At 47.2% G+C, this 25,382-nt stretch overlaps 1 protein-coding gene across 2 annotated transcripts in view; it reads left to right on the top strand.

Moving 5' to 3' along the window:
• Window positions 1-25,382, top strand: part of LOC138657437 (zinc finger protein ZFP2-like) — a 492,419-nt gene that overhangs the window by 455,139 nt on the left and 11,898 nt on the right. For both annotated transcript variants that reach the window (XM_069745228.1, XM_069745229.1), the window contains exons 5-8: window positions 2,766-2,863; window positions 2,942-3,020; window positions 3,127-3,224; window positions 3,364-3,481. In XM_069745228.1, the coding sequence (XP_069601329.1) occupies window positions 2,766-2,863; window positions 2,942-3,020; window positions 3,127-3,224; window positions 3,364-3,481 (393 nt within the window). The remainder of the gene's footprint in view (window positions 1-2,765; window positions 2,864-2,941; window positions 3,021-3,126; window positions 3,225-3,363; window positions 3,482-25,382) is intronic.

Below are 25,382 nucleotides of genomic sequence, written 5' to 3'. Positions count from 1 at the left end.
CCAATTGGTCAGGATTCACACCGTGACCGTCACCCCTACTGTTGTGAATTCTGTGGCAGAGCTCCCTCTTGTGGTCACAAGTGGTACTTCGGCTGATTCTCTCTGTGAGCTTCCGTTTGTGGAGGAAAGTGGTACTGCGGCTTCTGAGTTTCCTTCCTCAGGTGATATGGGGAAGTCGTTAGGTGCTACCCTATTTAACTCCACCTAGTGCTTTGATCCTGGCTTCCAGTCAATGTTCTAGTGTTGGACCTGTTTCCTCCTGGAGTGTTCCTGTGGCCTGCTGATCTGCATAGCTAAGTTCCTCTTTGCTATTTGTTTGCTGTTTTTTCTATTCCAGCTTGTCTATTTGTTTTTTCTGCTAGCTGGAAGCTCTGGGACGCAGAGGGTGTACCTCCGTGACGTTAGTTCGGTACGGAGGGTCTTTTTGCCCCCTTTGCGTGGATTTTGTAGGGTTTTGTGTTGACCGCAAAGTTGCCTTTTCTATCCTCGCTCTGTTCAGGAAGTTGGGCCTCACTTTGCTAAATCTATTTCATTTCTACGTTTGTCTTTTCATCTTAACTCACAGTCATTATATGTGGGGGCTGCCTTTTCCTTTGTGGTATTTCTCTGAGGCAAGGTAGGCTTATTTTCCATCTTCAGGCTAGCTAGTTTCTCTGGCCGTGCCGAGTTGCATAGGCAGCGTTAGGCGCAATCCACGGCTGCCTCTAGTTGTGTTGGAGAGGATTAGGGATTGCGGTCAACAGAGTTCCCACGTCTCAGAGCTCGTTCTTATTTTTTGGGTTATTGCCAGGTCACTGTATGTGCACTGACCCCTTTGTCCATTGCCGTACTGAATTACATTTCATAACACCCTACGTCACGGGTTGGGATGACTTGGGCTAACAGACGGCTATCACATGTGCAGGGGGGCTTATCTTAGTTATCCCTCCACTGCTAACAATGTGATGAGAAAACACACACAAGGCTATTGACCTCTTAGTTTACAGCAGGGGCATATTTTAGGTATCCCACTGCTTTTCTATATACCACGAACTGCAGGGATTTATGTATATCCCGCTTACAGTTCCACTTAACACTTGCAGCTCTCTGGCGCCCCCTTACTCTCAGGTCAGATTAGGTACTGCACCCTGGGTAATTAGTCGCCAGAAAGGCTGCCTGCTATGTACTGGCTATTGGGCACGCTGCAGCGAGGCGATAAAACTACTCCCACTCAGGCAGGAACAATAATTATCAATGCCGCAGTCACTACAACGACTCCCAAAGGCCCAGCACAAAGGTATGCTGCCACCAGCTTCGATTAAACGGGTCCGAAGCTAACGCAAAATAGTAGCGTAGTTCCCTTCAGAAGGCTTAGGGTACGTTTTAGAACAGGAGAACGAATCTAGTCCTATCTGGGATACATATTTACAGAGAAATCCCTACTTCTTTACCAGATGGAGTTAGAAGCCCGTGTTTTGCGGGATGGGTAGATACACCGAGTGAGAATAAGAATATATATTTTCGTATTTCTAGCTTAAATCGTTTGCCTAATATCTAACAAAAACTAAACAAAGAATCTTTCATGGATCCTCGAAGTTTCTACTTCACTTATAGCTCAACAAGAGCTTACACAGGAAATGCCGGTCGTAAATGCCGTTGGCTCTCCTAACCCCCACACTCTCTGAGAAGGAAAGCCAGGAATTTGCAGCTACAAACTGTTGCAGTATCACTCCAAGAAGGGGGGCTTAGCCCACCCAGGCTAGCAAGAGAACTACTTATGATATTTCATACCATATCGTCACAGGGGTGTCCTAGCCTCAAGGGATAAACGACAGCAAAATGTCAGGGGGTCCGCTCTTCCTCTTCAAAGGGTCTGACTATAACGATATAAGGGGGATGGTGACGCAGGTGTTTTCCCCGCAGGGACATCGGGCCGCACAATGGTGATAATAATCAGTGTAAGTCTCCCGTAAAGGGTTGTTCGTTCAGTACAATATGTATTATGGGGCTTTTCTGTGGAATCTGACCAGACAATCTCTCCTTAGCTCCTGTGTTCATCAGTAAGCGCCCATGACCCCGGTGCCTGCTCTCTAGTTGTCCTTTCTGCACATTGATGGGCACTAACCGCTGCGTACCGGGGGCTCCCCACAACACCGTCCTCCCGCGCACTTGCTGCCTGTTTTACTCTTTATATTGAGGCAGATGCTGAGATTGCTCTCTTTAACAAAGAATAAAAACGCAGTAATTCGTCTATTAATAGGAGGACGGCAGGTTCTCTCCTCTTAGTGACCCCAGAGGATCCTGTCCAGGATGGAGGCCGTGTCCTCATGGTGACGTCATGAGCTCTCAGAAAACAATCACTGGTAAATGGTAACCGTCCTTTCCCCCAATCTCCATAACGGCGAATTAGGAGAGAAGAAACCGCTGGATAGAAATGTGGAGCTTTCTCCAGCTCCTCTGTGGTTCCATCTCTGGTGGAGACGAAACTTGGAGAAGTTGTGTTTATTAGTACGGTTCCTCCATCTGACTGACGAGGGTCTTCTCTGTCCCTCTCCTCAGGGTCCTCATCCTCCAAGTGCAGAGCAGAGAGCATTAGGCTTTGGCCTCGCTGATTATCACTTCATACTTGGGGCCACAATGTGCTGGGATCTCGGTACCGGTGGTGAGGACCACAACAATGTAATTTGGTCCCTGATACATAAACCTAGAATTACCGGTTCTGAGAGACGTGTCTCATATATAGACAGATACACGGCAGGTGATGTATTCAGTCTGTGTCTCCACAGGTGGATCCAGGAGGAGAAATCCACCAGAGAGATGTCCCCGTCCTCTGTATCCCCAGGACTGTCCGGAGGAGAATCACAACATCCCGGAGGATCATCAGGTAGATGACACTGAAGCCTCCACAACATCTGACCATGAAGTGATGGGACCTGAGCTCATCTTACATTTTTCTTTTTAGGGTGAAGATCTGATTGATATTAAGGTTGAGGTTATACATGGAGCACAAGAGGCGATCGCAATATGGGCCGATCAGCAGGGTGAGGAGGGGAGACTGTCATGTCTGTTCTGTGGTCACCTACTACTACTCCCATCATCTCATCATCACATGACACAATCTATTCCATCACTGTGTGTCTCCTACAGATGGATCCAGGAGGAGAAATCCACCAGAGAGATGTCCCCGTCCTCTGTGTCCCCAGGACTGTCCGGAGGAGAATCACAACATCCCGGAGGATCATCAGGTAGACGGTGCTGAGCCCTGTACCGGATCTGTATATGGGGGGACATTTCTGATCGAGGTCATAGATGTCACAGATTCATAGATGTCACAGATTTTGGTGGTTTTTTGTATTGTGCTGATTGTTACATCTGATCTGTCAGGAGGAAGATCCGACTAAGAATAAAGTGAAGGATGAGACAGAAGAAGAAGCGATGACGAGGGGGAATCAGCCGTGTGTGAGTGACGGGAAGGAGGAGATTCCGGTAGATGTTTCCACAGGTATGTAATAATGACAGGCAGGTGATGATGATGACCTGCATTCGATGAGGATGATGAGTAACGTCTGATGATGACCGGCGCGTGATGATGATGACCGGCGTGTGATGATGATGACCGGCGTGTGATGATGATGACCGGCATGTGATGATGATGACCGGTGTGTGATATCGTGTGGAGTCTCCGATGCAGTGAAGCTTTATCCGCTGTCCACATCACAGCAGAAGCATCCGGTGATGGCGCGGCTGCTCCTGTAGAGTCCGGCGGTGCACCGATGAATAATGGATCCACCTTCACACCTCTTCTTAATGGTTTAGGAAGCACAGATTTAGTTTTCCTTTACCTTTGTTAATATTCCTTCCATACTTTCCGTCCATATTTTTCTTCCACAAGTCCCGTGCTCCCATATAAATGACTGAGCTTGTGATTCGGATGGAACCTCTGATGGAAGATTCCCTATAATAAGGCAGATAGAGACACTGTGGACGCCATAGAACAGGTGATCCGGCGGTGTCAAGCGTCCATAAATGTGCTGTTGGCCACAGTTTTGTGCATCTTTGAGAGACGGACAATGCTGAACAAAGGCTAGACAGTAACTGTGCTGCTTCATTAGTGATTGGATCCCTCGAGGTTTCGTCTGGATCACGTATTTTGTATATTTAGACGGAAACCCCGATGTAAGTGCTCAGCGTAGAGCGCAGGATAAATGTGAATCAAAATGTTTTTTAAAATGTTCCCAATAAGAGCTTCATCTGAATTCACTCCCGAATCCAAATACCTCCTCCTCCTGAGCCCCATATTGTGTGTAATCCGCAGTTAGCGTCCATATATTTGGCATTTCTGCAGCAAGTAGAGACCGCTTAATTTACAGGGTGGGCGTCTCCAGAAGTGCAAGCTGGGTATAATGTATAGGCACTACAATGGCACTACAAGGTACTGGGCACTGCAGTCTACTGGGCACAATGTACTGGGCATTACAATATATGGGCACTACAATGTACTGGATACTACAAGGTATGGGCACTAAATTATATGAGCACTACAATGACTGGCACTACATTATATGTGTACTGCAATGTATTGGACTCTATAATGTACTGGGCACTGCGATGTACGAGCACTTCAACGCACTAAGCACTACAATATATGGGCACTACAATATTCTGCACTCTATAATGTACTGGGCCTGATTATGTACTGGGCACTACAATGTACTGGGCACTACAATGTACTGGGCACTACAATGTACTGGGCAATACAATCTACTGGGCACTACAATCTACTGGGCACTACAGTGTATATTCACTACAATGTACTGGGCACTACAATGGCATATTTGCATTTTCACTTAGCACCATCCACTGCTGCTTGTTTCTGGAGAACACCCATGGAGTCAATTACATCACTGAACCTGTTGATAAATTCCCAGAGGGGTGCAATTTAAAGAATGGGGTCACTTGAGGGGAATTCTGCTCTTCTAGCACTTACGGGCTCTGTATATGGAATCGGCAAACTATTCTAGGAAAATCTGCCCTCCAGGAGGCAAATAGCGCTCCGTTCCTCCCAAGTCTCACCGTGTGGCTATGCAGTACTGCACAGCATCATATGGGATATTTCCACGTTCAGCAGAAATTGTGTAACAAATTATGTGGTCATTTGTACCCATTTCCCCTTGTGAAAATGTAAAATCTGGGGCTGTAACAACAATATAATGGTAAATATGTAACTTACTCTGTCGCCTCATTGGGGGACTGTTGTGAATTCTGTGGCAGAGCTTCCTCCTGTGGTCACAAGTGGTACTTCGGCTGATTCTCTCTGTGAGCTTCCGTTGGTGGAGGAAAGTGGTACTGCGGCTTCTGAGTTTCCTTCCTCAGGTGATATGGTGAAGTCGTTAGGTGCTGCTCTATTTAACTCCACCTAGTGCTTTGATCCTGGCCTCCAGTCAATATTCTAGTATTGGACCTGTTTCCTTCTGGATCGTTCCTGTGGCCTGCTGCTCTGCATAGCTAAGTTCCTCTTTGCTATTTGTTTGCTGTTTTTTTCTGTCCAGCTTGTCAATTTGTTTTTTTCTGCTTGCTGGAAGCTCTGGGACGCAGAGGGTGTACCTCCGTGCCGTTAGTTCGGTACGGAGGGTCTTTTTGCCCCCTTTGCGTGGTTTTTGTAGGGTTTTGTGTTGACCGCAAAGTTACCTTTCCTATCCTCGCTCTGTTCAGAAAGTTGGGCCTCACTTTGCTAAATCTATTTCATCTCTACGTTTGTCTTTTCATCTTAACTCACAGTCATTATATGTGGGGGCTGCCTTTTCCTTTGGGGTATTTCTCTGAGGCAAGGTAGGCTTATTTTCTATCTTCAGGCTAGCTAGTTTCTCAGGCCGTGCCGAGTTGCATAGGGAGCGTTAGGCGCAATCCACGGCTGCCTTTAATGTGGTTGGAGAGGATTAGGGATTGCGGTCAACAGAGTTCCCACGTCTCAGAGCTCGTTCTTTATTTCTGGGTTATTGTCGGGTCACTGTATGTGCGCTGACCTCTATGTCCATTGTGGTACTGAATTACCTTTCATAACAGTACTGGAAGCCAAAAGTACTAATGATTCTCAATAGAGGGAAAAAAGAAGTTCTGAGACCATTTTTTTTTTCTCTGCACTGTGTTTTGCCTTTTTTTTCCCCTAGACATTTGGGTGGTTCAGGACACAGGTGTAGCGATGGACATTAAAGGTCTGTCTTCATGTGTGGATCAGCTCACGGCAAGAGTACAAAATATTCAAGACTTTGTGGTTCAGAATTCTATGTTAGAACCGAGAATTCCTATTCCTGATTTGTTTTTTGGAGATAGAACAAAATTTCTGAGTTTCAAAAATAATTGTAAACTATTTCTGGCTTTGAAACCTCGCTCCTCTGGTGACCCAGTTCAACAAGTTAGGATCGTTATTTCATTTTTGCGTGGGGACCCTCAGGACTGGGCATTTTCTCTTGCGTCAGGAGATCCTGCATTAAGTAATATCGATGCGTTTTTCCTGACGCTCGGATTGCTGTACGATGAGCCTAATTCTGTGGATCAGGCAGAGAAGAATTTGCTGGCTCTGTGTCAGGGTCAGGATGAAATAGAGGTATATTGTCAGAAATTTAGAAAGTGGTCCGTACTCACTCAGTGGAATGAAGGTGCGCTCGCAGCTATTTTCAGAAAAGGTCTCTCTGAAGCCCTTAAGGATGTCATGGTGGGATTTCCTATGCCTGCTGGTCTGAATGAGTCTATGTCTTTGGCCATTCAGATCGGTCAACGCTTGCGCGAGCGTAAATCTGTGCACCATTTGGCGGTATTACCTGAGCTTAAACCTGAGCCTATGCAGTGCAATAGGACTTTGACCAGAGTTGAACGGCAAGAACACAGACGTCAGAATGGGCTGTGTTTCTACTGTGGTGATTCCACTCATGCTATCTCTGATTGTCCTAAGCGCACTAAGCGGTTCGCTAGGTCTGCCACCATTGGTACGGTACAGTCAAAATTTCTTCTGTCCGCTACCTTGATCTGCTCTTTGTCATCGTATTCTGTCATGGCATTTGTGGACTCAGGCGCTGCTCTGAATTTGATGGACTTGGAGTTTGCTAGGCGTTGTGGGTTTTTCTTGGAGCCCTTGCAGTGTCCTATTCCATTGAGAGGAATTGATGCTACGCCTTTGGCCAAGAATAAGCCTCAATACTCGACCCAGCTGACCATGTGCATGGCTCCTGCACATCAGGAGGTTATTCGCTTTCTGGTGTTGCATAATCTGCATGATGTGGTCGTGTTGGGGTTGCCATGGCTACAAGTCCATAATCCAGTATTAGATTGGAAATCCATGTCTGTGTCCAGCTGGGGTTGTCAGGGGGTACATGGTGATGTTCCATTTTTGTCGATTTCGTCATCCACCCCTTCTGAGGTTCCGGAGTTCTTGTCTGATTACCGGGATTTATTTGATGAGCCCAAGTCCGATACCCTACCTCCGCATAGGGATTGTGATTGTGCTATCGATTTGATTCCTGGTAGTAAATTCCCAAAAGGTCGACTGTTTAATTTATCTGTGCCTGAGCACGCCGCTATGCGGAGTTATGTGAAGGAGTCTTTGGAGAAGGGACATATTCGCCCGTCATCGTCGCCATTAGGAGCAGGGTTCTTTTTTGTAGCCAAGAAGGATGGTTCACTGAGACCTTGTATAGATTACCGCCTTCTAAATAAGATCACGGTTAAATTTCAGTACCCCTTGCCATTGTTATCTGATTTGTTTGCTCGGATTAAGGGGGCTAGTTGGTTCACCAAGATAGATCTTCGTGGTGCGTATAATCTTGTGCGTATTAAACAGGGCGATGAGTGGAAAACTGCATTTAATACGCCCGAGGGCCATTTTGAGTGCCTAGTTATGCCATTCGGACTTGCCAATGCTCCATCAGTGTTTCAGTCCTTTATGCATGACATCTTCCGAGAGTACCTGGATAAATTCCTGATTGTGTACTTAGATGACATTTTGATCTTCTCGGATGATTGGGAGTCTCATGTGAAGCAGGTCAGAACGGTGTTTCAGGTCCTGCGTGCTAATTCTTTGTTTGTGAAGGGATCAAAGTGTCTCTTTGGTGTTCAGAAGGTTTCATTTTTGGGGTTCATCTTTTCCCCTTCTACTATCGAGATGGACCCTGTTAAGGTCCAAGCCATCCATAATTGGACTCAGCCGACATCTCTGAAAAGTCTGCAAAAATTCCTGGGCTTTGCTAATTTTTATCGTCGCTTCATCTGCAATTTTTCTAGTATTGCTAAACCATTGACCGATTTGACCAAGAAAGGTGCTGATGTGGTCAATTGGTCTTCCGCTGCTGTGGAAGCTTTTCAAGAGTTGAAGCGTCGTTTTTCTTCTGCCGCTGTGTTGTCAACCAGATGTTTCGCTTCCGTTCCAGGTCGAGGTTGATGCTTCTGAGATTGGAGCAGGGGCTGTTTTGTCGCAGAGAAGTTCTGATTGCTCGGTGATGAAACCATGCGCCTTCTTTTTCAGGAAGTTTTCGCCTGCTGAGCGAAATTATGATGTGGGCAACCGAGAGTTGCTGGCCATGAAGTGGGCATTCGAGGAGTGGCGTCATTGGCTTGAAGGAGCTAAGCATCGCGTGGTAGTCTTGACTAATCATAAGAACTTGACTTATCTCGAGTCCGCCAAGCGGTTGAATCCTAGACAAGCTCGTTGGTCGTTGTTTTTTGCCCGTTTTGACTTTGTGATTTCATACCTTCCGGGCTCTAAAAATGTGAAGGCGGATGCTCTTTCTAGGAGTTTTGTGCCCGACTCTCCGGGTGTATCTGAGCCGGCGGGTATCCTCAAAGAGGGAGTAATTTTGTCTGCCATCTCCCCTGATTTGCGGCGGGTGCTGCAAAAATTTCAGGCTAATAAACCTGATCGTTGCCCAGCGGAGAAACTGTTTGTCCCTGATAGGTGGACGAATAAAGTTGTCTCTGAGGTTCATTGTTCGGTGTTGGCTGGTCATCCTGGAATCTTTGGTACCAGAGAGTTAGTGGCTAGATCCTTCTGGTGGCCATCTCTGTCGCGGGATGTGCGTACTTTTGTGCAGTCCTGTGGGATTTGTGCTCGGGCTAAGCCCTGCTGTTCTCGTGCCAGTGGGTTGCTTTTGCCCTTGCCGGTCCCGAAGAGGCCTTGGACACATATCTCTATGGATTTTATTTCAGATCTTCCCGTCTCTCAAAAGATGTCAGTCATTTGGGTGGTCTGTGATCGCTTCTCTAAGATGGTCCATTTGGTACCCTTGTCTAAATTGCCTTCCTCCTCTGATTTGGTGCCATTGTTTTTCCAGCATGTGGTTCGTTTACATGGCATTCCAGAGAATATCGTTTCTGACAGAGGTTCCCAGTTTGTTTCGAGGTTTTGGCGAGCCTTTTGTGGTAGGATGGGCATTGACTTGTCTTTTTCCTCGGCTTTCCATCCTCAGACTAATGGCCAGACCGAACGAACCAATCAGACCTTGGAAACATATCTGAGATGCTTTGTTTCTGCTGATCAGGATGACTGGGCTTCCTTTTTGCCTTTGGCTGAGTTCGCCCTTAATAATCGGGCCAGTTCGGCTACCTTGGTTTCACCGTTTTTCTGCAACTCTGGGTTCCATCCTCGTTTCTCTTCAGGGCAGGTTGAGTCTTCGGACTGTCCTGGTGTGGATACTGTGGTGGACAGGTTGCAGCAGATTTGGGCTCATGTAGTGGACAATTTGACTTTGTCCCAGGAGAAGGCTCAACGTTTCGCTAATCGCAGACGCTGTGTGGGTCCCCGACTTCGGGTTGGGGACTTGGTTTGGTTATCTTCTCGTCATATTCCTATGAAGGTTTCCTCTCCTAAGTTTAAACCTCGTTTTATTGGTCCGTATAGGATTTCTGAGGTTCTTAATCCTGTGTCTTTTCGTCTGACCCTTCCAGATTCTTTTTCCATACATAACGTATTCCATAGGTCATTGTTGCGGAGATACGTGGCACCTATGGTTCCATCTGTTGATCCTCCTGCCCCGGTTTTGGTGGAGGGGGAGTTGGAGTATATTGTGGAGAAGATTTTGGATTCTCGTGTTTCAAGGCGGAAACTCCAGTATCTGGTTAAGTGGAAGGGTTATGCTCAGGAAGATAATTCCTGGGTCTTTGCCTCTGATGTCCATGCTCCCGATCTTGTTCGTGCCTTTCATATGGCTCATCCTGGTCGTCCTGGGAGCTCTGGTGAGGGTTCGGTGACCCCTCCTCAAGTTGGGGGGTTATGTTGTGAATTCTGTGGCAGAGCTCCCTCCTGTGGTCACAAGTGGTACTTCGGCTGATTCTCTCTGTGAGCTTCCGTTGGTGGAGGAAAGTGGTACTGCTGCTTCTGAGTTTCCTTCCTCAGGTGATGTGGTGAAGTCGTTAGGTGCTGCTCTATTTAACTCCACCTAGTGCTTTGATCCTGGCCTCCAGTCAATGTTCTAGTATTGGACCTGTTTCCTCCTGGATCGTTCCTGTGGCCTGCTGCTCTGCATAGCTAAATTCCTCTTTGCTATTTGTTTGTTGTTTTTTTCTGTCCAGTTTGTCAATTTGTTTTTTTCTGCTTGCTGGAAGCTCTGGGACGCAGAGGGTGTACCTCCGTGCCGTTAGTTTGGTACGGAGGGTCTTTTTGCCCCTTTTGCGTGGTTTTTGTAGGGTTTTGTGTTGACCGCAAAGTTACCTTTCCTATCCTCGCTCTGTTCAGAAAGTTGGGCCTCACTTTGCTAAATCTATTTTATCTCTACGTTTGTCTTTTCATCTTAACTCACAGTCATTATATGTGGGGGCTGCCTTTTCCTTTGGGGTATTTCTCTGAGGCAAGGTAGGCTTATTTTCTATCTTCAGGCTAGCTAGTTTCTCAGGCCGTGCCGAGTTGCATAGGGAGCGTTAGGCGCAATCCACGGCTGCCTTTAATGTGGTTGGAGAGGATTAGGGATTGCGGTCAACAGAGTTCCCACGTCTCAGAGCTCGTTCTTGTTTTTTGGGTTATTGCCAGGTCACTGTATGTGCGCTGACCTCTATGTCCATTGTGGTACTGAATTACCTTTCATAACAGGGGACTCAGGACCATGGGTGTTATGCTGCTGTCCACTAGGAGGCGACACTATGCATAATCTGAAAAAGATTAACCGTGGCTCCTCCTCTGCAGTATACACTCCTGGATGGCGTCAGCCTTCTCCAGTTTTTCTTAGTGTCGCATAGGAGGCACACCTAAAAAAATTTTTATACTGTTTTTTTCAACGGATTGCAGATGAAGAAAAGTGGGTCTCCTGCGAGACTCCCGGCTCCTTTCTCGGCCCCCTATTACGGGGTTCTCGGTTGAAGTAGAGATGGCTGTTCCCCATGTCGCTCCTTCCCCAGTCCCTCGGGTGCTGTTCGAAGTCGAGAACCCCCCTCCTTCACCAATTCCTTTTGGTTTCTGGGTTGAGGTCGAGGCGAGGATGAAGCCCCCTGATGGTGACAGCAGCACCCTCCCTAACCCCCCTCTGGGGGCATTGGGTTGAGACGCCTCAGGTAGGGCCTGTACAGGCAGCACTCTGCAGCTCCCAGCAATGGGCCAGCACACTGCGCCTGCATCCAGGGACCCCAGCCCAGCTGCGGGCTCCTGTCGGGGCCGGGGGGAGTGCAGGCAGGCATGGCAGAATACAGACACAGGGCTCCCTGCGCCCTGTATCTGCGGCAGCACCAGCTCTATACTGCCTCAGGGGGACCCCTCACAGGGCCCGCTTCCGCTTATAGCCCCACCGCTATCCTGCCTTTAAATCCGGGGGGGTCCGGTTCAGATCAGACTCCCCTCCCCCCGGACTTCCGCGCCGGCCTGGAGCCTTTCTGGGCATCAGGCATCTAATTTAGGCCGCGGCTTCGGCCTAGCTGAAGCCGCCGCCTCCTCTCCTCCCACTGGAAGGATGACAAATATGACACTCCACAATGTCATAGAGGGGGCAGATCGAGACAGAAAGGGCGCGTTTTTTTCACAGCTTTGCCCCCCTTTTTCAGCTCTCCGCCCCTTCTCCCCCTTCCTCTTCTTCTCGGCGGCCATTTCTGCTGCAGGACAAGGATTAACCCTGCATCTCCCGGTCAGCAGGACCAGGACCAGGCCAGCCAGTCTCCGGGGGCACAGGACTGTGGATCTTCGGTGCTGGACCTAGGGGCAAAATGATGGGGTAAGATCACAGCTGAGTTTTTTACTCAGCTGTGAATCCATATTCCCTATAAGGCTCCCCTACAGGTTCCTCTGCATAGCCACCCCTGTAGGGTCCTCTGCATAGCCAACTCTGTGCACTACGCCGGGCTCAAGGTCCAAGAGTCCAAGAGAACCAGGCAGGACTGCTATTATGCATTCTGCACAACCTGCAGGACCGCTCTCCCCAGTGGCAGCACGTACCCGCACTGCCAGGACTGCATCCAGACTACTGTGTCAGAGCCCCAAGAAGCCCCTGCCAATGCCTCGGTGTCTACTGCCATGCCGGAATGGGCTACTCAGATGTCACAATTTATGACGCAGTCTATAGATAACCTAACCTGCACATTGCTTCAGGCTCTGCAGAGTCATGCCTCGGCTATAACCGCTACCCAGCAAAGGGAGAGCTTGACTTAGGGACAGGACGACCCTGCCACATCCACGTCTAGGTCAGGACGCAAGCGGACCCATAGGTCAAGTCCATCTGCGTCATCCCATAGCACACGGTCATCCCCTTCTAGGGAGAGACACCGTAGTTCCAGGTCATCTAGACCTTCCCCTTCCAGGGACAGACAATGCAGATCTCCTCAATCCCCCACCAGAGAAGGCCTCCGCCCCAGCTCACCCAGCAGGGGACGCCTCAGTGATACACAGGATTTGGAAGGCATCTGTGACTCCGACTCAGACAAAGAAACGGAGGGGTCCCTGATCCCAATCCCCCCTAGCAATACAGCGCTAGTTGAGGACTTAATCTCTTCCATCCATCGGGTGCTGGACATTTCTGATCCTCCACCAGAGGCCCCAGAACACAAGATTTCTTTTAAAGGAGCTCTGAAGCCGCCTAAGGTTTTCTCTAACCACCCAGAGTTTAAGGCAATCCTTAAAAAGCAGCTCTCACAGCCTGATAAAAAATTCGCTAATCGCAAATATCTGGAGGCAAGGTACCCCTTCCCACAGAAGGATACAAAGGAATGGACAGATCCACCCAAAGTGGACCCCCCAGTCTCTAGGCTAGCAGCACAGTCCATTCTTTCACTGCCAGACAGCTCAACCCTCAGGGACGCAGCAGACCGGCAGGTAGAACGCATGGATCGTTCAATTTTTGAGGCTGCAGGGGCCTCCCTGGCTCCTGCGTTCGCTTCAGTTTGGGCTGCCTAGGCCATTCTGGCCTGGGTCAAAAATTTACAAGCTGGCCTCCAAGCATCCGCTCCTGAGCTGTTGGACCAAGCGGTTCAAATAGCAGTTGTAGCAGATTACATGCTTCATGCAGCTCTGGATTCAGCAAGGGGTCTAGCGGGGATAGCATCAAACGCCATCACAATTCGGTGTATCCTCTGGCTGCGGGAATGGAAAGTGGATGCAGCCTCAAAGAAGTCCCTCACGCACCTCCCCTACCTCAGTGGGCGACTTGTCGGTGAACAGTTGGACACTATGATATCCAACGCCACCGGGGGTAAGAGTACCTCTCTTCCCCAACTGAAACCTAAACGCACTTACAAAAAGCGTAACCAAACTCGATTCCGATCCTTTCGGAACTCCTCGGCTGGTCCGTCTCGCGTCCAGCACAAAATCGTAACTGTTCCCCACGCAGGGACAACTCACGTTCGACGCAAAGGTCAGACCTGGCAGTCAAAAGCAGCCCAGTCTAAGCCCAGAGGAGGAAAATCTCACACTTTCTCCTCATCATGACTCACTGACTCTGGAAGACACCACACCTGTAGGCGGCCGACTTTTGCTCTTTCATCAAGTCTGGCTGCCTATTACAGAAGACATGTGGGTCAGGGAACTAGTGTCTTCCGGATACAAGAAAGAGTTCTCCTCCAACCCACCGGACCGATTCTTCCTCTCTGTTCCCCCAAAACCACTAGCCAAGGCTCGTGCCTTCCACCAAGCGGTCTCCTCGCTTTTTCAAGCAGGAGTCATAATACCGGTCCCCACGGCCGAGCGCTTCCAAGGGTTCTACTCCTATCTATTCGTAGTTCCCAAGAAAGGAGGCAGCGTACGGCCCATACTGGACCTAAAACAGCTCAACAAATATGTACGGGTCCGTCACTTCCGCATGGAGTCCCTTCGGTCCATCATTGCGTCCATGGAGAAGGGAGAATATCTCGCCTCCATAGACATACAAGACGCATACCTGCATATACCGATTGCACCCGCCCATCAGAGGTTTCTCAGGTTCACAATCGACCAGGACCACTACCAGTTCATGGCTCTCCCGTTCGGACTCGCCACGGCTCCCTGAGTGAGTGTTCACCAAATTCATGGCAGCCACCATGGACGTCCTGCACTCCAGAGGCATAGTAGTCGTTCCATACCTGGATGATCTACTCATCAAGGCTCCCACCTTCAAGGACAGCGAGCTCAGCGTCTCAATCACAATCGACAATCTGAGTCGCATGGGCTGGTTAGTCAACCTACAAAAGTCATCACCAACCCCGAGTCAGTCTCTGACCTTCCTGGGAATGCTATTCAACACTTCCAGGGGTCTAGTGCTCCTTCCCAAGTACAAGGCACTGGCTCTCCGCCTAGGAGTTCGCATCCTCCTCCGCAAACCTCGATCTCTCCGGTTTGCCATGAGAGTCCTCGGCAGGATGGGGGCAGCAATAGAAGCGGTCCCATTTGCCCAGTTTCACCTCAGGCCTCTCCAACTAGCCATCCTCAAGACCTGGGACAAGAACCCTTTCTCTCTCGACAGGGAGTTCCGGTTAACGTCGTCAACCAGGAGGTCCCTGCACTGGAGGCTCAAGCCAACCTCGCTTGCAAAGGGGAAATAATTTCTCACAGGTCAATGGAAGGTTCTGACCACCGATGCGAGCCTGACGGGTTGGGGTGCAGTGCACCTACATCACAGGGCACAGGGCAAGTGATCCCCAGTGGAAGCGACCATGCCCATCAACATCCTGAAAATTGGTGCCATCCTCCTGGCATTGAGGGCCTTCCATCACTTACTGGCAGCCTCTCACATCAGAATACAGTCGGACAATGCCACGGCTGTGGCATATGTGAATCACCAAGGGGGGACCCGTAGTACCCAGGCGATGCGAGAAGTGTCACACATCCTCCACTGGGTGGAGGACACAGGGTCGGTTCTCTCGGCGGTCCACATTCCGGGTGTGGACAACTGGGAAGCAGACTTCCTCAGCCGACAAGGAATAGACTCGGGAGAGTGGTCTCTCGATCCTGAAATTTTTCGCCAGATCTGCCATCGCTGGGGGGATCCCGGATGTGGACCTAATGGCATCCCACTTCAATGCCCAGGTCTCCAACTTCATGGCCAGAACACACGATCCGCGGTCGCTCGGAGCAGACGCTCTGGTCCAGGACTGGACCCAGTTCCAGCTTCTGTACAATTTTCCACCTCTCCCCCTGATATCCAGAGTGGTGAGGAAGATCAAGCGAGAGGGAGTTCCAACCATCCTAATTGCACCGGACTGTTATGAACAGGTGATTCAGAACCACAATGGACCTTGTAGTTCAGAGCACACAAAGTTACCTGACAATTACCAAAAACATAGGACGAGCTCTGAGACGTGGGAACTCTGCTGACCGCAAACCCTAATCCTATCCAACCACACTAAAGGTAGCCGTGGAGCGCTCCTGACCAGTCCTATGCGCCTCGAGCACAGCCTGAGAAACTAGCTAGCCCTAAGAAAGAAAAATAAGCCTACCTTGCCTCAGAGAAATACCCCAAAGGAAAAGGCAGCCCCCCACATATAATGACTGTGAGTTGAGATGAAAATACAAACGCAGAGATGAAATAGATTTAGCAAAGTGAGGCCCAACTTACTGAACAGACCGAAGATAGGAAAGATTGCTTTGCGGTCAACACAAAACCCTACAAACAACCACGCAGAGGGGGCAAAAAGACCCTCCGCACCGACTAACGGTACGGAGGTGCTCCCTCTGCGTCCCAGAGCTTCCAGCAAGCAAGAAAAACCAATATGGCAAGCTGGACAGAAAAAATAGCAAACAAAAATGACACAAGCAAAACTTAGCTTATGCAGGATAGACAGGCCACAGGAACGATCCAGGAGAAAGCAAGACCAATACTGGAACATTGACTGGAGGCCAGGATCAAAGCACTAGGTGGAGTTAAATAGAGCAGCACCTAACGACTTAACCTCATCACCTGAGGAAGGAAACTCAGAAGCCGCAGTACCACTCTCATCCACCAAAGGAAGCTCATAGACAGAACCAGCCGAAGTACCACTCACGACCACAGGAGGGAGCTTGGCCACAGAATTCACAACACCGGACTGGCCCAGACGTACATGGTACGCCGACATCGTACAACTTACAACAGACGCCCCCTGGCGCCTCCCCGATCGCCCGGATCTTCTATCACAAGGCCCGTTCTACCACCAGAACTCAGGGGCCCTCAATTTGATGGCGTGGCCCTTGAAACCTGGGTTCTAACCCAGGCAGGGCTCTCGCCGGACATTATTAGGACCATGATCAGGGCACGGAAGCCAGCCTCTGCCAAGATTTATTACCGTACCTGGAAAGCTTTCTTTACCTGGTGCGAATCTCGTGTAAAGACCCCATTCCCTTATTCCCTCCCCAAACTACTTGGTTTTCTCCAATCGGGTCTGGAGGCCAGGCTGTCCCTGGGCTCGCTTAAGAGCCAGGTGTCAGCCCTCTCAGTGTTTTTTCAAAGGCGCATTGCTACCAAGCCGCAAGTAAGGATATTTCTTCAGGGGGTTTCCTGATTGGTTTCCCCCTACAGACGACCACTAGAAACTTGGGACCTCAACCTGGTCCTGACAGCATTGCAGAAACCACCATTCAAACCCCTTAAGAAGGTCCCGCTCCGCCTTCTTTCCCAGAAGGTGGTTTTCTCTTTTTTTTTTGTGTGTAAATTCTTTATTTATGAATAAACATAGAAGCAATGACAATTAAGCTCGCAATACAGGCAAATACATTCAAAGTCAGTAATAAACTCTTCAGATAACACGTTTTAAGTAGGAGTGAGGAGAGGGGAATGGAGTGGGGGGGGAGGGTGAACGGGGAAGAATAGGGGTGGGGATAATGAAAGAGAAGGCAGGGAGTGAGAGAACCAGGGAATAAATCAAAGGGAGGAAAAGAAACAGGGTGGGGTTAAAACGAGTACATCAAGAAATGGTACTATACATTGAGTCAAAGCCGGTAACCCATACATTCTGCGAACATATAGCCAGTCCCAACCAAAAACATTGTGGGCACACCTAGAAAAGCAAAAGTGGACTAAGTTTACCCGTTTGCACGCAGCTCTCTCCAGGGGGCCCAAACTCTAACATACAGATCATGACTGTGTATCTCCCAACTGGATAACTCCTCAAGCCTAAAGATTTGGTCAACCTTAGAAAACCACTCAGAATATGGATGGAGGGGAAGCATCTTTCCAATGTAGTGTGATTAAATGTTTGGCTGCACTTATTAACAATGGTAAGAGTCTGTGCTTCTTAGGTCTGAAATTAATAGACGGTCAAGAGAGTAAGACTTCAGAAGCCTGTAAATTAGTTTTAATTAAATTTAGTCTCTTAAGGGTCTCATGGATCCCTTCCCCCCCAGAATTCTGACAAATTAGGACATTCCCAAAAAATGTGGGTGTGGTGGCCCAGGGACCCACGGCAGCGCCAACAGGAGCTGTCTTCTATCAGACCTAGGTGAAACAATTTAGCAGGCGTTAAGTGCCACCTGGTCAAGATTTTATAGGAATTTTCTTGAAGCAGTATGCAGCGGGAAAACCCCCGTGCAAAAGCCAGAATTTTAGAGATTTGCGTCTCCGTGAAAACAAACCCCATCTCCAGCTCCCAGGAATGAATAAATGCAGGTTTAGCTTGGTTATTGATAGAGCCGAGCTGGGCATATACACGAGAAAAACTTTTCATTTCGGGGTGAGGGATTTTAGTCATCATATCTAGCCATGACCAGGTAGAGCCCCGGGGGAACCTCTTTTTGAAGTCAAGGAGCGTACGTCTGAAGTGTTGTCTGCAGAAATTTTTTGGGCTGCGTCAAGGAGCTTGGGGGCCAGTTTCCTCTATATAAAACTTTTCCATTGTAGAAGTTCTTCAGCGGCTCCCCAGGGAGAGAGGACCACAATCCGTATGGGTCTCTATAGTTGGGGTCTAACAGATATGGTATAGAGCAGATGGGGGCAAACATAGAGGGGAAGGAGTCCGAAGGTAGGTCCTTGTTTAGCAAACGCTTGATTTTAAGTGTAGTTAGGGTCACATCGTCTAGTCTGAGTTCACTGGGGGGTTTAGCCAGTGACCAGAGGTAAGGTATCCCCCTAGGTCCCAACAATGTTAAGTCAATACTGTCATGGTCGCCTCTTTCAAAACTAGCCACAATCTTCAGCCATCTACATATGTGGACTGCTCGGAAATACAGGGCTGGGTCAGGTAATCTCAAACCACCAGTTAAAGTTGAGCGGGAGAGAAATCTATATGTGATTCTAGCTGGTTTCTGTTTCCAGATGAATTTAGATATTAAAGATTTAAGATTTTTAAAATAAGTTTGCGGGATATTAATCGGGACCATGTTTAACGTATACAAGATAATTGGCATAATATACGTCTTGAAGACGTTGACACGTCCTAGCCATGACAGTGTGGGCAAATTATAAGTTTTCAGTAGGCTTTGCACCTTTTTGATTAGGGCTGAATAATTCGCTTGAAAAAGGAGACTAGGGTTCTTTGTGATATCAATACCTAGATATTTTATAGAGTGTGTAGCCCAGGAGAAGGGACATAGTGTGTATAACTCAGCAAGACATGAGTGGGGAAGAGAAATACTTATGCTAAAGATTTTGCAGTATTAACTTTGAAATTAGATAGGTGTCCAAATTGAAGAAGGATGTCTAGAGTAACTGGGAAGGCCTGGGAAGGGTTGGTGATCAAGAGAAGCAAATCATCGGCAAAGGCCAAAGTTTTTAACTCTATCGAGCCAAACTTGAGACCTCCGATCAGTGCTTCTTGTCTTATTTTTTGTATTAGTGTTTCCATGACTAGAATGAACAAAGACAGGGACAATGGGCATCCCTGTCTCGTACCATTGTGAATATTGAAGCTATTTGACAGGGTGCCATTCACTCGTACCTTAGCCGTAGGTTGTGAGTAAAGGGAGAAAATTGCGCCGATAAATTGTGGTGGAAGGCCAAACTTCATCAGAGCTTGTTCCATGAAACACCAACTCACCCTGTCAAATGCCTTCTCCACGTCTGTCGAGAGGAGGACCAAGGGGATCCCTCTGCTTTTAGCAAACGCAATAGCCTGAATAATTTTGGTTGAGTTATCTTTTTTTTCCCTCCCCCTCACGAATCCCACCTGGTCTGTATGGATCAGCTTTGGTAGAAAAGAGCTCAGCCTATTTGCTAAAATCTTGGCCCAAAGCTTAATATCTGAGTTAAGAAGGGAAATAGGTCTGTAGCTCGAACAGGCTGTAGGGTCTTTCCCCTCCTTAGGGATTACAGAGATAAAAGCTTCAAGGGACTGTCTGGGCAAGGATTGACCTTCTAAGAGTGAATTGAACAGTGACACTAAATGAGGCAGAAGCTGTTTAATAAATTTTTTATAATAAATAATAGGCAAACCATCGGGGCCCGGGGCCTTCCCATTGGGTATAAGTACTAGCGTGTCCAGTATCTCTTTAGAAGAGATAGGCTCCAATAATGTCTGGTGTCCTTCTAACGAGATTTTAGGGAGCCAGAGGGGTGCGAGAAAGTCCTTTATTTTGGTGAGGATTTCAGATGGGTCTCCCAACTGTGGCGAAATGGGTAAATTGTAGAGGCCTTCATAAAAAGACCGAAACTCTTCAGCAATATCAGTAGTCTTATCTTTATATGACTTATCAGTAGCCAAGATGCGGTTTATGAACTTCTGTTCGTCGCGTTTTTTAAGTAAAGAAGTCATTAGTTTACTACCTCTATTACCGTGTAAGTAGAATTTTTGTTGGCTCCTCATACATTTTAGCCGACTGTATGTTAAGCAGGTTTTTCAGCGCGCCCTCAAGTCCAGCAACTCATTCTGTATTATCTTGCTTAGGGATTTTTTATGGGTCCTCTCAAGGGAGTTAATTTGTTGTAGCAATGAGAGTATTTGTTTTGATCTTTCTTTTTTGACAAATGAGCCCAAAGCTATGAGTTCGCCCCTAATGACTGCTTTGTGTGTTTCCCAAATAATGGTGGTTTGAGGTCCTGAATTTGTGTTTTCCTGAAAGAAGTACTTAAGGGAATCTGCTAGCTTAGTTGTATGGGTAACAGAATCTAATAAGGTTTCGTTTAAAGACCAGGTCATTGTCCGTTTGGGTAGGGAAGCAATGCTAATCTTTTTCAGATTATGCATAGTGTCGCCTCCTAGTGGACAGCAGCATAACTCCCACGGTCCTGTGTCCCCCAATTAGAGGCTAAGAGAAAGAGATTTTATGGTGAGTACACAAAAATCTCCTTTTTCCCCACAGTTCAATGGTATAACATTTTGTGAAACCATATCTCTAGATATATTCCTTGAGGGGTCTAGTTTTCAAATTGCGCTCCAAAAGTCAAATGGTTCTCTTTCCTTTACGAGCAGTAGGGGCCTCCTGGGCCATTCGGCACCAGGCTTCGGAACAACAAGTGTGTAAGGCGGCCACTTGGACTAGCCTACACACTTTTACTAAACACTACAAAGTTCATACCCAGTCCTCAGCGGACGCGAGCCTGGGTAGATGTGTTCTGCAGGCGGCGATGCCCCAAGTGTAGGGGCCTGTCTACACAATATTTGTCCATTGCTTCCCACCCAGGGACTGCTTTGGGATGTCCCATGGTCCTGTGTCCCCCAATGAGGCGATAGAGTAAAGGAGATTTTTGTGTACTCACTGTAAAATCTCTTTCTCTTAGCTTCTAATTGGGGGACACAGCTCCCACCCTGTTGCCCTTTCCGGGCCGTTGTTACTGTTGAGTTCTCATATTGTTTTCTTGAGCTCGTACATAGTTGCCTTCTTATAGGCATGGTTATGTTATTATTCAGTATTAGGAGGAACATAAGTTCCTCCTAATACTTTTGCACAAAACTGGAGAAGGCTGACGCCGTCCAGGGGTGTATACTGCAGAGGAGGAGCCACGTATAATCTTTTTCAGATTATGCATAGTGTCGCCTCCTAGTGGACAGCAGCATAACACCCATGGTCCTGTGTCCCCCAATTAGAGGCTAAGAGGAAAAGATTTTACGGTGAGTACACAAAAATCTCCTTTTTCCCCACAGTTCAATAGTATAACATTTTGTGAAACCATATCTCTAGATATATTCCTTGAGGGGTCTGGTTTTCAAATTGCGCTCCAAAAGTCAAATGGTTCTCTTTCCTTTACGAGCCCCGCCATGCGCTCATACAGTAGTTTCCCCCCACATATGGGGTAACGGCATACTTAGGAGAAATTGTGCAACAAATTGTATGGTGCATTTTCTGCTATTACTTTTGTGAAAATTAAAAGTTTGTAGCTAAAGCAACATTTTTTGTGGTGGAAAAATTAAAATGTTTCTTTTTTTCCTTCCACATTCCATTAATTCCTGTGAAGAACCTGGAGGGTAATAAACTTCTTGAATCTGGTTTTGAGCACCTTGAGGGGGCAGTTTTCCAAATGGTGTCACTTTTGGTATTTTCTGTCACATAGGACCCTCAAAGTCACTTCAAATGTGAGATGGTCTCTAAATTAATAAGGTTTTGTAAATTTTGTTGGAAAAAAAGAGAAATTGCTCATAAACTTTTAACCCTTATAACTTCCTAACAAAAAAATTGTTTCAAAAATGATTCTGATGTAAAGTAGACATGTGGGAAATGTTATTTATGAACTATTTTTGGTTATTTAACTACCGTACATACTCGAGTATAAGCCTACCCGAGTATAAGCCGACCCCCCTAATTTTGCCACAAAAAACTGTGAAAACTTAATGACTTGAGTATAAGCCTAGGGTGGGAAATGCAGCAGCTACCGGTAAATGTCAAAAGTAAAAATAGATACCAATAAAAGTAAAATTAATTGAGACATCAGTAGGTTGTGTTTTTGAATATTCATATTGAATCAGGAGCCCCATATAATGCTCCATACAGTTCATGATGGGCCCCATAAGATGCTCCATATTAAAATGTGCCCCATATAATCCTGCATAAAGGTTAATAATGGCCCCATAAGGTGCTCCATAGACACATTTGCCCAATATAATGCTGCACAAATGCTGATTATGGCCACATAAGATGCTCCATAAAGATATTTGCCCCATATACCGTAATCCTCCACAAACATTAATTATGGCCCCATACAGACACTTGCCCCATATAGTGCTGCACAAACGTTATGGCCCCATATAGTGCTGCACAAACGTTATGGCCCCATATAGTGCTGCACAAACGTTATGGCCCCTTATAGTGCTGCACAAACGTTATGGCCCCTTATAGTGCTGCACAAACGTTATGGCCCCATACAGTGCTGCACAAACGTTATGGCCCCATATAGTGCTGCACAAACATTATGGCCCCTTATAGTGCTGCACAAACGTTATGGCCCCATATAGTGCTGCACAAATGTTATGGTCCCATATAGTGCTGCACAAACGTTATGGCCCCTTATAGTGCTGCACAAACGTTATGGCCCCATACAGTGCTGCACAAACGTTATGGCCCCTTATAGTGCTGCACAAACGTTATGGCCCCTTATAGTGCTGCACAAATGTTATGGCCCCTTATAGTGCTGCACAAACGTTATGGCCCCATATAGTGCTGCACAAACGTTATGGCCCCATATAGTGCTGCACAAACGTTATGGCCCCATATAGTGCTGCACAAACGTTATGGCCCCATATAGTGCTGCACAAACGTTATGGCCCCTTATAGTGCTGCACAAACGTTATGGCCCCATATAGTGCTGCACAAACGTTATGGCCCCATATAGTGCTGCACAAACGTTATGGCCCCATATAGTGCTGCACAAACGTTATGGCCCCATATAGTGCTGCACAAACGTTATGGCCCCTTATAGTGCTGCACAAACGTTATGGCCCCATATAGTGCTGCACAAATGTTATGGTCCCATATAGTGCTGCACAAATGTTATGGCCCCTTATAGTGCTGCACAAACGTTATGGCCCCATATAGTGCTGCACAAATGTTATGGCCCCTTATAGTGCTGCACAAACGTTATGGCCCCATAGATGCTACATACAGACACTTGCCCCATTTGCTGTTGCTGCGATTAAAAAAAATAAATCACATACTCACCACTCTGTCGCTCAGGCCCCCGGCACTTTCTATAGTCACCTGCACCTCGTTCCGGTGCAGCTCCATCTTCAGCACTGGCGTTCAGCAGACGGCGCGCACTAACCACGTCACCGCGTCTTCGGACCGGAGCGTCACTGCAGAAGACAGAGCAGCGTCCGGAACGAGGAAAGGTGACTATCGCGCAGCACTGCGCTCCCCTCCCTGTATACTCACCTGGTCCTGGCGCTGTGCAGTCCCTGCTTCCCCGACGCCGCAGCTTCATCCTGTACTGAGCGGTCCCCGTTACCGCTCTATGGGAGGTGGAGCAGCATATTCATTACTGTAATTAGCGGTACCATGTGAACGCTCAGTACAGGAAGAAGCTGCTGCTGCCGACGCCGGGGAAGCAGGGACCTGCAGGGACCGCGCCTGGAGCAGGTGAATATAATTAGACAGCCCCCGCTCCCCCTCCCCTGCCGACCCCTGGGTATGACTCGAGTATAAGCCGAAAGGGGGACTTTCAGTCCAAAAAAGTGGGCTGAAAATCTCGGCTTATACTCGAGTATACACGGTATATGGTTTAAGGGGATACAAATTTGTAAACTCTGAAATACTCTTAATTTTTGTTGTCAAATTTTTGATATTTTCCTAAATAAACGCAAATAATGACGACCACAATTTACCACAAACATGAAGTACAATATGTCACAGATAACAATCTCAGGATCAGTGGGACGTGTGGAAGCTCCAGAGTTATCACATAAAGTGACGCTGGTCAGAATGCGGCTCGGTCATTAACATAAGTAACTTACAATGTGGCTTGGTCCTAAGGAGTTAATGTTCCTTCAGAGCTATTGCAGTCTTCTAAGGTTTCCTGTCCTGCCCTTCGGCATACTGAGGACATGATTACGGTGGCTGGAGCTCGGCTACTCGCGGATGTACGGTCACCTTTGTGACTAGTCTATCTCATTTGCATACGATACTGAAATATTAAAACTCCATTTTTAATTGCATGGACACTTTTCTACACTAAGAGCAAGATAGGAAGCTTGAGAGAGTGAAATGGCACTGGTGGTATATTGAGGGGTAAATCCTGATGGCGGGGTCCCTTTAAGAACTATTTATTGTCTAATCTCCACCCCGAATTGTGCCAATGTCACCAGTGTATAAGTGTTCCTCACTTTACCTGTCATTGTGCTAATGTTATAGTTACATAGTATTTAACCCCTTAACCCCCAAGGGTGGTTTGCACGTTAATGACCGGGCCAATTTTAACAGTTCTGACCACTGTCCCTTTATGAGGTTATAACTCTGGAACGCTTCAATGGATCCCGGTGATTCTGACATTGTTTTTTCATGACATATTGTACTTCATGATAGTGGTAAAATTTCTTTCATATTACCTGCATTTATTTGTAAAAAAAATGGAAATTTGACGAAAATTTTGAAAATTTCACAATTTTCCATCTTTGAATTTTTATACCCTTAAATCACAGAGATATGTCACACAAAAGACTTAATAAGTAACATTTCCCACATGTCTACTTTACATCAGCGCAATTTTGGAACCAACATTTTTTTTGTTAGGAAGTTATAAGGGTTAAAAGTTGACCAGCAATTTCTCATTTTTACAACACCATTTTTTTTTTTTAGGGACCACATCACATTTGAAGTCATTTTGAGGGGTCTATATGGTAGAACATACCCAAGTGTGACACCATTCTAAAAACTGCACCCCTCAAGGTGCTCAAAACCACATTCAAGAAGTTTATTAACCCTTCTGGTGCTTCACAGGAATTTTTGAAATGTTTTAAAAAAAATAAACTTAACTTTTTTTTCACAAAAAAATTACTTAAGATCCAGTTTGTTTTATTTTACCAAGGGTAACAGGAGAAATTGGACCCCAAAAGTTGTTGTGCAATTTGTCCTGAGTACGCCGAAACCCCATATGTGGGGGTAAACCACTGTTTGAGCGCATGACAGAGCTAGGAAGGGA

Source organism: Ranitomeya imitator, chromosome 1 (assembly GCF_032444005.1).
Source record: "Ranitomeya imitator isolate aRanImi1 chromosome 1, aRanImi1.pri, whole genome shotgun sequence".
Classification (NCBI taxonomy): Eukaryota; Metazoa; Chordata; class Amphibia; order Anura; family Dendrobatidae; genus Ranitomeya; species Ranitomeya imitator.
Note: the sequence above shows the minus strand (reverse complement) of the source record. Positions and strands in the feature narration are given on the sequence as shown.